Below are 15,571 nucleotides of genomic sequence, written 5' to 3'. Positions count from 1 at the left end.
ATTCATACATTATATAATGAATTATCATTTAAAAGAAATATTCATACACACAATGAATTATTACACTGTAAAATGGTTAAATGCAATAGTGAATATATAATGAAAAATCAACAACATATAAAGAAACTGGTAGTAAACCATGTCTATAAGAACATTATTCTTCTTCCTTGGCCCTTTTAATTTCTTTTATAATCTTCTCAATATTTGAAATTTCTACACGTTTGACTAAAATTGCAAACAGCACATTTACAAGTAAGATTATGATTAAATTGAACAGAGACAAAATTGGTGAAACTTTTTCCTTGTAGTAGAAAGACTCATCTACCAATGGTAACTCATTCAGCTGTTTTAATTCTAACTGAGACAAGTGAAACTCTTTGATATTCTTAGAATAGTTCATGTATGGGGTATGTTTGATAAAATTATATTCAGTGAAAATATGTGGTTAATAGTACAATTGGTCTGGTATAACTAACTTGCAAGCCTTATCAAAAGCATGGACATTCTTGAATTTAACTTCTTTACTTAGATTGTGGCAGTTGATTATGGCTGTTACAGTATCTAGTGAAAACACAAAAATTGATTGTTCTACTAGGATGGAATTAAATCTGTGTTTGGATACACTCGCACATAACTCTTTTTCTTGATTTTTGTTGTCAATGATTTCTTGAACACAAGGATAGGCATTAGTAGTTTCGTAAAGGTGATCAAGGTTACAAATGTATTCTTTTTCCCTTAAAATAATGCAATCCTTTAATTGGGCAAGTAATAAATAAAATCATTAACCCATGTTCTTCTAATGCGAAATAGATGTTGTTGACATTTGGAATGATTACATTTTCTTTTATCAATAGGGGAAAAGGATGCCCACACATCAGTACATTTGTAATTTTCTGATTAAAAGGTAACACTAAAATAATCTTATTATGTATTACTCTGATAGTTATGAGATTATAGTACATGAGAACATCTTTTACCATAGGGGTATAATGTCCCTCTACCAAATAAAAATTAACTATATCTTCTAATTCCTTAGGAGTGATTAGTGTTGGACTTAACATTCCTTTATAAGCTAACAAGACTGCGTTTAACATGTCTCTATGATCTTGCATGATAATTTCACTCTCCAGTACAAAGTTGTTCAAAAATTGTTGGTAATCTATCATATTTAGTTCTTTGGTTACACTCTGGTTAACTTTAGTAATGAATACCTTTAGCTTTTCTATCTCTTGGGCATTAAGTTGTGCGAAGTTATCACTTTATTTATCACTGTACCTCTTGCTGCTGCCCATTGTTCCAATTAATCAATTCTAGCCATTTCTTTTTCTACATTAGATTCAGTTGCGACTCCAAATAGTTGATTTAGTGCTGTTCCTATACAAGGTAAGAGGGATCTTTTGGACCTTGTATTTAGGATATTTTCTATGTCATTATTTAACCTTTTCAACAATGGTAGGGCACTGTTATTATCACTCTTCTGTATTATGGATTTGAGTTCTTTTTGAACACCTTTCAAAGTAATTTCATTGATAAGCACTGAAGAAATATCTGTACTCACGATTCCCAAATCTTTTATTAATTTCACAGATCCCCTTTTCTCTAGTAGTGCACCCTTTCGGATGACAACTTCCGTAGACACGAATTGAAGTATTACGACTATTAAGATGAGCCGCATATTTGTATTTGTAAGAATAATCCTTATCAGATATTCTGGATCCATGAGGTATTTTAGTTTCTATAAATACATTATACATATGATATTTTCAGTCCAACACTTTACATAAGCTTATCTTTTTCTTAACTCATATCTTTTGTTTACTTGCTCTTCTCCATTCTCCTTCAATACTTCTAACTTTTTAGTGGACCAAGCGTCTGCCTTTATTACCTTCACATGATTCCAATGAACTACCTTGTCCTTTAGATCATTCTCATTAATAATTCTAAGCTTATTTAATTTTAACACTTCTAATACTCAATAAGGACCATGAAATTTAGAAGAAACCTTTACATTAGGACCTTCTGGAATATGATTCTGAACATATACCTGAGCACCTACTATAATGTCTGGTTTAGTTGTATTTTTATCATAGTACTTGGCATGAGTTTTGTGAAAATCGTCCAGTCTAGTCCTCGTTTGTTTGATCGTTTCATAAGTACGTCTAGTTTTCCATGCAATATAGTCATCATAATTATAAGTATGTCTGGGTGGTGTTGCATCATCTAGTAAGGTATTAGGACCATACAATAAGTGGTGTGGTGATTCTCCTATTGTCTCATTTACAGTATTGTTTATAGTAAACTGTACGTCTTCCAAAGCTAAATCCCAGTCTTCTGTATTAGGTTTAACTAAAGTTTTCAGGATATCCTTTATTTTAAGATTTGTTCTTTCTACTGCTCCATTTGAACTTGGTTTATATGCTGTTATTTGACATTTATTCATCTCGTAAAATTCACAATTTTCTTAAAAGCTCACTAGTAAATTCAGCCGCGTTATCAGAAAGAAGAACTTGTGGACATGAATGTCTCGTGATAATTCTAGATTTAAGAGCTTCTGCTTCTGTAATTGCATCTCTATTTCTTACTGGTACAATTTCTACATATCTGGTTAGATAGTCTAGAAAGACTAGTATTTGTTTATTCCCTCTAATAGTGGTAGGAAATGGACCTAAAAAGTCCATGCTAATTACCTGAAATGGATTTAATTCTGATGAATATTTTCCAAGTGGAGCCTTTGGATTTACGTTACCTTTATGTTGACTGCAAACTACACAATTTTGTACAAAGTTCTTTGCGTCTACACTACAATTTGGCCAAAAATAATTTCTAGTTATGATTCTGCTTGTCTTTTTAATTCCTGGATGTCCTGCTAACTTATATGAGTGTGTTAGTATAAAAGAATCAACTGACACCTGAACTTTTAATCGAGATTCGGCAAGATGAATTGTTAATGCTTTGGGGAGCAGCCGAAAATTAAATAATTTTCCGGAAAATCCACTGAACATGGGAAATGGACAAGTAAATTTTGTGGTGAATCTAAAACTTCTCTGATTAGTGGTTTTGGGATGTATAGACGACAACAACCATTCTTCTCTGTTGGCCTTTTGTACAACAGTCCAATTATTAATTTAAAATCAGGTTTTAAAGATTCATCTGTCATTAACTGTCCTATTATCTGTCTGATTTGTTGCATCATTTCCTTGTATTTTCACTCTTCCTAAGTCCAAGTCCACTACTTGACAGCTAAAACAAAAGGTATTAGTGGTAATGCATTTCTCGATTTCTTATTGGGATCTGGATAATGCATCTGCTAGAGTATTAAATTTCCCTGGGATATATCTGAATTCTGGAGCAAATTCTAACACACTAATGAACCATCTATTGAACTTCATGTTATTTGTAAAAATTCTCTTTTTAAACAAATCACAAATGGGTTTGTGATCAGTAAGTACATTGACTTTATGACCTAGAAGTATGTGTCTAAATTTCTTTAATCCCCAGTATAATGCTAAACATTCTCTTTCTGTAGTACTATAATTTCTTTCTGCTGGGTTTAAGACTCTACTGGCATAATATACTGCCCTCATTCTAGTTTTGTCTTTTTGTAGTAATACAGTTCCTAGCCCCGTACTTGAGGCATCACAAGCTATGTAAAAGTCTTTAGAGAAATCTGGGTAGACTAATACAGGATTCCTTGTCATTTTACTCTTTAGCTTTTGGAAGGATGTCTGTCTCTTGCTCTTTATTCCATTCATATTTGACATCCTTCTTTGTTAATTCTGTTAATAGTTTGGCTATCGTAGCAAAACCCTTAATAAAAGGTCTATAGTAACCTACCATTCCTAGGAATCGTCTCAATGCTTTCAAATGTGTGGGAGCTGGATATTTAACTATTGCCTTTATCTTGCCTGCTTGCATGCGTAGTCCATCTTCACTAATTACATGACCTAAGTATTCCAAAGATTTCATTAAGAATTGACATTTCTTTAATTTGATTTTTAGTCTTGCTATTCTTAATCTTTCTTGGACTATTTCTAAAGTCTTGAGGTGACTTTCTAAATTTTTACTAAAAATGATAACGTCATCTAGGTAAACTGCAACATTTTCTATATCTCCTAAAATTTGTAACATTAATCTAACAAAAGTTAAAGGAGCCGAAGTGAGTCCAAATGACATGACTTCAAATTGTAAGTGTTCTTTATGTGTGCTGAAGGCTGTGTATGGTTTCGACTCTTCGTCTAAAGGTACTTGCCAATATCCACTCAGCAAATCTAAGGATGAAAAGATTTTTGCACCTCCTAATTGAGCTAACATATTTTGAATTACTGGCATTGGCGTTCTATCTGGGATGGTGTTGGAATTTAACTTTCTATAATCTATCACAAGTCTCCAATTTCCATCTTTCTTAGGAACAAGTAGCAATGGAGAATTATATGGAGATTTGGAAGGAATGACTACCCCATCTTTCTTCATTTCTTCTATCAAATTATCAACTATGGGTCTTTGGCTTATTGGTAATCTGTAATTAGGAATAAAGAATGGTTTTGCTCGTCATCTAACAAAATTCTATGTTGTAGGGCATTTGTTCTGCCTAATTTATCTCCTTCTATAGCTATTAAATCTCTGCATCTTTCTAATACACGAATTAATTTATTTTTGTTTTCTGGGAAATCTGTTTTATTCATCTCCTTGTTTAATTCAGACTTTTGACCAGTTACAGAGAAAAATGCTTTTTCTTCTAGTGTTAGTAAAGGGTTGTTAATAGGTATTTCTATGCAAAAGACAATGCCTGCATATAGTGTTAGTTTGTTATTTGAGCAGTTTTGGACATAAACTTCACAATTATTACCCTTCAGGTGGACCAACGAATTATCCATTCTGACAAAACCTGGCAATTCTTCATTTAATAACAGAACGTCTTTAACCTCTATCTCTTCTTTTTGCCTTAAATGTATTTTTGTTAAACACTTTGGATGCAAAGTTACTTGTCTATTAAGTATGAACTGTACTTTATTATCATCAGCAGTGCTTATGCAACATATCTCTTCATCTTCTATATCTGCAAAGTAACAATGTTCTGTATAATCACTAGTTTCTTCAGTTACTGCTATTACATTATTTATATCTGATTTCTGTATTTTATTTAATAACAATACTTCATTTAGTAATTCTCCTTCATTATTACAACTTATTACTACATTGCTATAGCTATCAGTATTTATCTCTGTATATTTATCAGTACAGGCGCCTTGTTTTTCGTTATATTCAGAATCTCGGTGATCACCATTATTTGGATCTGGGTCATTTCTTTCTTCGGAGTATATCATCTCTTGATGTGCACATCTTCTTGACTCTCTACTCTGCAATTGTTCTATCTTTTTCTATTTTATCTTGATTGTTCTCTTTATGGTAATGTCCTTTATGTATGTCTTTCTCGCTTGCCGAAGCCGTTTCAGACCAATTGATCAGATTTGGGTGAAACTTTTCTTCTTCAAGCGTAAAGCATACGCTCCTTTGATTATCCTGTTTCAGGCTAATCCTTCCTTCTGTGCAGTCCAGGATGACTCCACATCTCTTCATTAGGTTAAATGAGAACAATACTTGTGCGGGAAAAAATCTGTCTTCTAGAACTAGAAAACTTTCAACAGATTTATGTGACGAAATGTCTATTTCTAGAGCTAGAAACTTTAACAGATTTATGTGACCAAATGTTTACCCACTACTCCTTTTATTATTCTGTTTTGACCCTGAATTAGCGTTTCTTCAACGCCTAAGTATCTGGTTAAAGTGGTTTTATCGATTATGCTTACAGTGCTACCTGAATACATGAGTACAGTACATATCTTTCCATTTATGGGAACTTTGATGCTAAATCCTTTCTGGTTATTTCTTCTTCTCTCATGGAGAATACTACTTCCTTACTCTGCAAATAGGAAAATGTGGATGAACCTTCACTTCCCCTTTTTGCTAATTCTTCTGTTTTTATATTATCTTCTTGAAGGGACTTTCTTGCTGTCTTATGTGTAGGGATAAATTGTCATTGACTTGAAGACTTATTTGATGTTGGGCGATTGCTGCTTAATTCAGCCACTTCTTTATGTGTTTCTTTATTCCCGAACCAGCAATTCCTGGTTAAATGTCCTACCTTCTTGCAAATCGTGCAGATTCTAGGCCTTCTGCACTCGTTTGTAGAATGATTTGTATACCCGCAGTTTTCACAGGCTGTCTTTGGTCTCGCTCCTTGAGCGGAATAGTTCACTTGGGTTGAAGTATTTGTGTTTGAGTGTTGACCATATTTATAAGGTTTGGGAGGACCACCCTTTGTTTGATTGTCTTTCTTTCTGGTTTGGATTCCATTTTCTTTTAGTATTTTGGGCTTATTTTCCTTGAAAGGTGGTTGGTCTATTCCCTACTTGTCTGGAATTATCATAGATCTTATTATTGATTCTAAAGGTAGGATTATTATTTCTGCCTTTCCTTTCACTTTGTGCTTCTGTTATTCCTACAAATTCCTTGGAGAGATTTATCTCTTTCTTTTGTATTTCTTCTCTCATGGTTTTCAATGTTTGAAGGCTGTTTTTCTGTGGATCAATTTTTATTTCCCTGAAAGCCTTCCTTTCATCTTCTCCAAGGGCATTATATATTGTTCCAAATGACAAGTAATTCAAAACATGTCTTAGATCACCTAAATTATTGTCATTGTCACCAAACTGTGTCTTATCTCCTATGGTGATGCCTGTTTTCTTTAAGTCTTCTGTTATTTTATCTATTGCATTCTCAACACTTGCATAAAGATTCGCTATTGTTTCATATTGCGGGTTAAGGAATCTGGTTATGTTATATAAACTGTCAGTCTTATTTACTGGTTCCCAGAGTGATAAACAAATTTCTTTGAATTCCGCATAGTTATTAAGTTTGCTAAAACTCATGGAATTCAGTTTTGTGGGCGTCACCGTGTTCTGAACTTAAGAGAATCAAGGCTTCATTTATTTTAGCACTTTCATCTGTTATTCCCCCTGAAGATATGCGACTATCTGCATCTGACAGCCAATGATTTACTGTATAAGATTCGAGTCGGCTTTTGTCAGGATTTAAATCATCCACCTGCCCACAGAAGCATGTGGCTGTTGTTATTACAGCTGCCTGATTCATATTGTGATATGGGAAGGTGCGAGTATTATTAATATTGTTACTATTATTATTATTACTGTTAGTATTATTAGAATTATTAACACTATTTTGGTTTTGGTTAGCTGTGTTATTATTGTTAGTATTTCTTTGCACTTGGAATTCGGCTACGTCTGAGTGTCGACGGACAGACTCTTTGCATTTTACCAAAAAAAATTATTCAAATTGAGCACACCACATTATATATATATATATATATATATATATATATATATATATATATATATATATATATATATATATATATATATATATATATATATATATATATATATATATATAAAAATGTTACACTGTGCACAGTACCAAAAAAAAAGAAACTATCAAAGTATAATAATAATAAAAAAATTAAATTGTTAAATTGAGTTCAAGTGCACAAGTAAAGTAAATCCTTCAAAAGTAATTATTCAAATACACAGAAAAAAAAATCTTATGTGAAATTGGGCATCATATCATCAAGAAAAGAAAAAAAATATTCATCACAATGAGCACACAATTTGCATATAAATACTAAAAATATTTATCACCAAGCGAGTGAGAAAAATGAGAATTCCCTTTCTAAATTATTTACCAAACAAATATTTATCATAGAGAGAGTAATAATTGTAATTACGCTTCAAAAAAAATTTAATTCGTTGGAGAGAGAGTTTCATTAATTTTCACTTTGATAAAGAGAGGTTAAATAATCTTTACTCTAGTATATACCAATCTAAAAATTCTTCACTTCTTTACACATTTAAAGAGAGAGAACAAATAAATCTCACTTTCTCGATAACTTACAGGTTGTTGTTATTAAGGAATTCTTTCGTAGTCATCCAGTTGTTCTTCTGTTGTTGTCGCCTTCGTAGTTTGTTGAAACACACTCTACGTTGTATCTGTTACACTAGTGGCGGTAGTTTGTTAAACACACTCACTGCCTGTCGCTGCTCAACCGATGTGATGGCTCACTGTTTTGTGCTGATCGGTTAGTTCGTGATGAATTGCGTTATGTGTTTTGTGTCTTCGGTGCACGCTAATAAAGTTTATGTTCACTTCTGTTTGATGCTTTATTGCAGGATTTTATTTCTTCATATAAGTTTTGCTTGCCATCGTAAAATCTAAGTTCGTTTTGTAGATTTCGTTTCACCGTAACTTAAGTAATTGCACTGGATATTTCTGTTAATGTTTGTTTGTTTTGTCTCGCCTTTTGGATCCTAAAGCACTGCCACCATTTTTATGTCGTGCACAAGTTTATTTTCATAACTCGTGTGACATATTATTGTTCCCTTCTTACCTGCGTCTTTCTTCTAAGTTGGCGACGTATTCATCCACAGCGTCTCTTTCTGTAGTCAGCAGCACATCAGTTTATTACTTAGAAGGGATTTATATTAAATGTAATTATATCTCTCAGAAAGGCATAATAGAGACGAAATGGGTAGCTTCTTACTTTAATGATGAAAGTTAATTACATACACAGGTACAATTATGGTTACAGTTTTACTCTCTTGAAAACCACTCTTGCTGGTTGAAGTTCAGTTTCTGTCTGGTCGAACAGCCCGCGGTTGGGGTATGGTTAAGTAGCCCATGGTCAGAGTCTGGTTGGGACCATGGGAGCTAGGGGGAAGTACTAAATTGCATCTTCTCGTACTGGTGACTAGGAACTCTCCCCTTCTCTGGCTTCATTCTTCTCTAGAGCCCCTGCTTTTCCTTGCTATCTTCCATCTCCTCCCTTGAAGTTACCTCATTGGAAGATATTATCTGTAAGGCCTCCCCTCGAATAGCTTGACTGGGAAGGACAGTTGTGGGTGTTGTCAAAATCTCTCCTTAGAAGATTTGATTGGAAATGATCTCAGGAGGAGTTGTTAATGACTCCTCGCTAGAATTTCTAATTGGAGAAATGAACTACTTCTCTTTGTCCAGCCCCTTTTCATGGAATTTCATGTAAACGCCTCCTATTGAAGGCGGAGTTACAGATATGGCTGGAACATTGAATCCTGACCAGGTTATAGGTAATGATTGACCAGCTCAGGCCCGAGGGCACAGGTTCAAGATTTTATGATGGGTTTTATGGCCCTGGGCGCGATACACTCGCTCACTGTTTTGAGTTCATATAAAGACGGTTTCCTGCTTTTTAGCTTGCTTGACATATCTAGCCTCGGTAATGCATAACAACCAAGACTTAATTGTTGTTCTCTCTCTCTCTCTCCCCTCTTATTCTTTTTCTCTCTCTCTCTCTCTCTCTCTCTTTTATTCTTTTTCTGTCTCTCTATTCTTACTCGATCGATCACTGTATAATTTATCTTTTTCCACTTCTCTCTTTTTAAGGTTCTGTTCATATGCTTCCTATTTAATTTTTCTTTACATCGCTACATATATATATATATATATATATATATATATATATATATATATATATATATATATATATATATATATATAATTTATAGGATTTTACCTGGGGAAATGGTTACTATGAGCCAGGTATCAACACATACCATTACTTTAGCCCTGTTATCTGAGCTTCGTGGGTGCAGGTAATCATAAAGCACAAGAAAAAGGGGGATTTTCATGAACTTAGGGCTCTATTCACAAGGAATGTGTATGTAAACACGTTAGAGTTAAATTAAAATTAAGTATATTTACACAAAAGAATATCAGAAGATGAAAGAATGTTACATTCAGGCTCGCGGGGGGCCTGAGGGGATATTTCTACTTGATGAACTCGAACTTGGAATCCGTTAGTGGGGTTTTTACGCAAGGCACAATCCAAGGATATTCCACTGAAAATTGGTCCCTCTGAAATGAGAGGTTCAGGTATTAGAAGCCAGTAAATGGAGATAGGAAAATACTCAGGAATTCGAGGCCGTGCTGAGGGTGCCACAAGGCCTCGAATGAGCAAAGATAGGCAATCACTCAAAACACAGACATTTGAATAACACTGGTAACACGAGGCAAAGGAAAATTGGAATTTACTGTGCCTTAAAAGAAACACTTGGAGGGCAATTAGTGACTGATAGTGACTCTTTAACAAGCACTTTACCATGTAGAGGAAGGGGTCTCCAGAGAAGAATGGCGAAGAGTGGGTCCGTGGTTCACTTGACAAAATATGACTGGGGTGTGTGTTCCTGTGATGAAGATGGGGCGTCAATCACTTCTCCAGCATAGCGGTCCTGCATGCGTCTCATGGCAATCCGCCTCACGACTTTATGACGTCCCTCGAGTGTCTGACTCGCGTCTCCTTTGTCTGTCCCTATTTAAGGCATCGGCCAAGGGATGGGGTGGCGGTCCCTGGACAATGCAGTGGTCATCTTCCATGAGTCAAGAGGTGTGCCGAACATCTGGCCGCTTCTCGGCGGGGTGCCTGCTAAGAATCCCACACAGATCACTTTGCCCCAAAAGAGAAAGTTGTAAAGTAGCTTACGGATGCTAAGCTTCTTTATGGAAGGGCCTTAATCCCTCTTTTCCCTACCTTTGACCCCGCGCTAAGCAAATGCCAGGTCAAAACAATAAAACAGTGTTTTTATGGTTGTGAGATATAATTATATGAGATATAATATATATATATATATATATATATATATATATATATATATATATATATATATATATATATATATATATATATATATATATATTTATATGGATGGGTCTGTGTGTGCACAGTGACTAATCGCTTTTCAATCTTGAAAGTTTATTTCAGGAATTCTCACTACATATGGAGTAAGAATATGAATGAGATAAAAAAAGTTTCCATTTTTCATTAAAGACAATCTTCTACGCTTATCATTTTTATTTTGTGTATTTCCAGATCACGATGCACGTGGCTACCCCTACGAATGTGCAATCCTCCAACAAGAATAAAGCTGGCGCCCCTTCGCCTTCGAGTTTAATAACAGCCCCTCCTTCCTTTCTGGGTGGACCTACTTCGCAGCCGTTGTACCACACAACCGCACCTTTCCCCATCACCAGTGTTTCCACCACTGTCACCTTGTCAACACACGCATCACCACCTGACCTCAGTTCTGCCTCTTATCCAGGCACTGTGACTGAGCTCGTGAGACCAGGTACAGATATCTCCGTTGTTACAGGACGACCACCCATTGCCTATCCTCTCCCTCCGCAGTCGGTTTCTAGTCGCCCGGGGTCATGGATTTTTGTTCCCTCCACAGCTCGACCCATGGTAAGACCTCCTTTCAGACCACTGAGGCCGATGCGTGACAGGCCTATTAAAAGTCCGTTCAAGGAAGTTAATCGAAATCGTCATAAACTAGCAACCATAAGGCCCCTGAAACCTCTACAGGTAAATCTGAAAAGGGGTTCAAAGCCTCAGCATGATTCTCATGCAGAAGATCCCAACGATTCAATGGTCTCTGATGAGGAGCAAGAAGGAGAAGAAAACAGCAGCCCGAATTCTGTGCCTTTAATTGATTTAATTGGACAAATGCAATTATTTTTCAACGATTCACTGAATCATCCGCTTAAACAAGACAACGCACCTGAAGCACCTACTGTTCCAGTACCTATGCAGTCTGATGATTCTGGAACATTTACTCCCAGTGAGCTAATGCATTTCATAAATTTTATCAATTCTTTAAAAGCACAAAACCAAGAAGCAGCTACATCCATAAACAGACCTGCGTGGTCCAAGCCACAAACCGATCATGGTGAGAATGTTAAAGGACAAGCATCTCTCTATCTCAAAGCTCCTTCGTCGATTCTTCAGCCTCCTCCTTTACCTTCTTCGTCTTCATCTAATGAAGGATCTTCAAGTTCCAGCTTCCATTGGGTACAAGATGCATCTGGGGATATACCTCATCCCCTTGATTATGCCTTTATGGATGAAGACCATCCACTGATGGATTTGAACTCTGTTATTATCCAGAACTCAGATAAACCCAGTAACGACAGCATCCACACTTCTAGCTTAAACAACGGAACTCTAGCCAAAATTCAAGGGGATTCTTCCCCTAATAAGAATGATGTATCTGAGCCATGGAAAATTCCCGACCTAGCAATGGAAAATATCTCAGATAACCAACTCAATAAAACTTCCCATGAAAGAAATGAAAACAACTCTGGGAGTAAAATTTCAAAGGAGAAAAATGGATCTCAACCTCAAGATGATAACGATGAGATTACCACTTTAATACCATTTACACCAAGTTCAGCAAAACCTTTTATTGAAAAGAAATCAACTGTGCCAACAGAATTACTATCCTCATCAACAGGGAAGCCTTCTATGGACGGTATCTGGCCTTATATACCTATGTCATCCCACACATCTTCAAAGCCAGTCAGCACGAATGTGAAAACGACACTGCCACCTCCACCGTCTACTCAGACTTTCTGGACAGAGGTACTCAAGCGCCTCTACTATTGGCCACATGCAGGGCCTCAAGATGAGCGACCTACTACAATTCAATAAAGAATGATGGCAAGAAAACACATCTCGTTAACTGGATATGAAATACAGGAAAACAGTCCCCCCAGAAACCTCTTTTCAACGTGTAGGGCAACGCTGTTCTGTGTTAGGTATTGAATTCGTAGTCTACTCTCTTGTTTTTTTAGGTAGTGGGAGTGGGAAAGAAAGTGTTGCCATACACTATTGTAAACAGGAAGGGAGGGAGGCACTGGTTAATTTTAAATGCACTGTTCTTAGTGGAGTTACTTTATGGCCAAATGCACTTTAGGTACTTCAGTAAAATATGAAATTATTAGCCTGTAAAGCAAGTAGAGCGCCGCTGCGTGATAATATTGATTGCATTTCTTGTTATTCTAAGAATTATACCTTTACCTCATGGTGCAACTGTATGCTTCGTACACTGACAGATCTAAGAAGTTTTATGTAGCATCCTTTGTAACGATCTCAATTTCAGTTTTTACCTTGCCTGTCCCATAGTTTTGTGTCACTTGTGAATATCACAGAAAACTCAAATGACTTGTCTAGATTAATTGAGATGAGGATTTTTCTTCAGAGTTCACATTCTCTGTGTGCACATAGAATAACATGGGGCTAGCAATTAACAATAGCCATTAATCTATTCACGAAGCCTGTAAATATTTGATCAGGGCACTCCAAAAAAAAGAAGCACCACATAGTATCACCTCAAAACCTCACAGATAGCATGAACTCCACTCAGAATACTGTAACGGTTGACTGACTGTGCGCATATCAAAGGGCATATGGCGTAAAGTCTGTGATATTTATTTTTTTTAGCAGTACCACCGGAACTTGATTTGGGCATTACCATATTGTTTTGATGTGCCGCAAAGTATCAGTCTGCCTTTTCGCATTTCTCATTTAAGAATTTTGCTGCGTTGTGTCGAGTATGCTATAGAAATAGTTCCTTTAAGGCCCCGTTCACACATGGCGGTTGCAACCGCGCGGTTCCGGCCGCGCAGTTGTAAAGTTAATGACAGCACAGAGGTGTACACACCCAACCGCGCGGTTTCGTTAACCACCGCGGCAACCGCCCAATCTGAGTTTCCCTTTGCAAGCGCGCGATTCGAGATACATGATTTTATGGTCATTCTGAAATTACTGAAGAATTTGGGCTCATAGTCTCTCAGTTGGAAACAGTCTTATGAACACATCGTACACATGTTAGTTCCCCCACCTCAATATTAATACTGAATGAACCGAGCGGGTTACCGCCATAATGTATACGGTCACCACTTTGCAACCGCGCGGTTACCGCCTCGTGTGAACAGCGCGTCTGTCCTTTACCTTTCGATTGATCCGAATTCCCCACCGACCCCGCCGCCACCCCGCTTTTTTTTTTTTTTATCAGATCACTACAACTCCTCCCGTCTCTGTTGAGATGAATAATTTCACTTGTCCTTTTTTGTTTTCACAACTCAAAAAACGACAGTAGGCATGTACCGCATGAATATCTGAAAGAGAAGATTAGTACATCAAAAACATGAACTAAGGATCACTTCACACGTTAAACTAAAAAAAAAAAAAAACCAGCAAATTTTATCTCGTCAATTTAAAAAAAAAGAAAAGCAGGTCTTGTTCAAACAAAGCTCATGCAAAAGTTCGGTCGAGAATGACTTGCAGGTTACGTCGTACTTAGCGGATTCCCAATGGAGGAAATGCCATTTAGGCATCATGCAAAGCAGCACGTCATATTTCTTCTTCATTTTCTCTATCCTATTTATTGCGTTTTTTCAAGCAACACAATGTGTCATAATTCATTATAAATAGGTGATGCTTCAGGATTTTTATCTTGAAAGTACACCTCAATGCTCAGTTACTCAGAAATGAAGAAATCCAGATCTGTGATGGCATTCGTGGCCACTGCTTCGCTTGCAAACAAATCTCTCTTTTGAGGTCCCGTTGTGCTACCGGACGCTGCAGGGATGACAACTGATTTTCGGCAACCCTCTATGACCGGGCTACTTATTTCTTCATGGCCGATAAGAGCCCACTTTTCCTTTATACAAAATTCTTCGGTTAAACCTGACTACGAATTGTGGTCATTCTTCACGGAAGCTGACACTAAGTCGTACCAGCTTTTCTAATAATATTTGATTTCTTTTATCTCTTGTTTGTAACATCAGTTAATCCACCACAAGAATAAAAAAAATAGAATTTTGAAATAGTCTGAGGAATAAAAAGTGACATGCTATGCTGGGAGTGATCCTTAACTAAAGTTGCATGACTGAACGCACACCAATCATATTAAAACAATCAAATCCAAGCAATAAGGCATTCAGTAGTATATTAGGGTAATTTGTAGAGTTAAGATTCATTGATTTAGAAAAACTTTCACCTCTCTTTATCCTAATTTCTGTTCAGTAGCTTCAAGTAAGGAACAACTCAAGAGTGTTCTTTAAGCAGTGACATACTGTACAGTAGCATGGTGCCAGTAGACAAGAGACGAGCAGTCTTTCATAGATGTTAGATGTTTTAGTGTAAATCCGATTCTTGGCTGAGACATGCACTGTGTCGGATAAGACTAGGTTTCTTATTAGCATAGAGTCAAACCTTAGGAGATTAAGCATGTGATTCAACATTTACAGTAAGTACGTGTTCTGTAGAGAAGTGGGTGAGGTGCTGACAATCGCCACAACGTGTAATTTCGATGCAATGATTACAAATAAATTGCGACTAGACATTATTTTCTTTTTCCTTCCTTTGTTGTCATCACATTTATCTACCCTTTGTCAGAATGGCAGGAAGAGAGAGAGAGAGAGAGAGAGAGAGAGAGAGAGAGAGAGAGAGAGAGAGAGAGAGAGAGAGAGAGAGAGAGAAATTATAAATTCCAGTAGCATAAATGGATCAGCGCACTCACATATAGTTAAATGGTTAATATTTCGCATGAGTTTCGTCAAACTTTATTCTGATTCCAAAGGGAACATTGATGTGGTGAATGGATTAATGGATTGACATCTCGGACAG

At 36.4% G+C, this 15,571-nt stretch overlaps 1 protein-coding gene across 2 annotated transcripts in view; it reads left to right on the top strand.

Annotated features, from left to right (window-relative positions):
- LOC136835153 (uncharacterized) overlaps positions 1 to 15,285 on the top strand; it is a 60,382-nt gene extending 45,097 nt beyond the window's left edge. Inside the window, exons 6-7 of one of the 2 annotated variants that reach the window (XM_067098356.1) lie at positions 1,336 to 1,383; positions 10,973 to 15,285. In XM_067098356.1, coding sequence (XP_066954457.1) covers positions 1,336 to 1,383; positions 10,973 to 12,589 — 1,665 coding nt within the window. In that variant the 3' untranslated portion in view covers positions 12,590 to 15,285. The remainder of the gene's footprint in view (positions 1 to 1,335; positions 1,384 to 10,972) is intronic. The other variant, XM_067098357.1, reaches the window with a different exon arrangement.
- Positions 15,286 to 15,571: the final 286 nt, after the last annotated feature.

Source organism: Macrobrachium rosenbergii, chromosome 55 (genome assembly GCF_040412425.1).
Source record: "Macrobrachium rosenbergii isolate ZJJX-2024 chromosome 55, ASM4041242v1, whole genome shotgun sequence".
Lineage (NCBI taxonomy): Eukaryota > Metazoa > Arthropoda > Malacostraca > Decapoda > Palaemonidae > Macrobrachium > Macrobrachium rosenbergii.
This window is presented reverse-complemented; position numbering and strand designations above follow the sequence as displayed.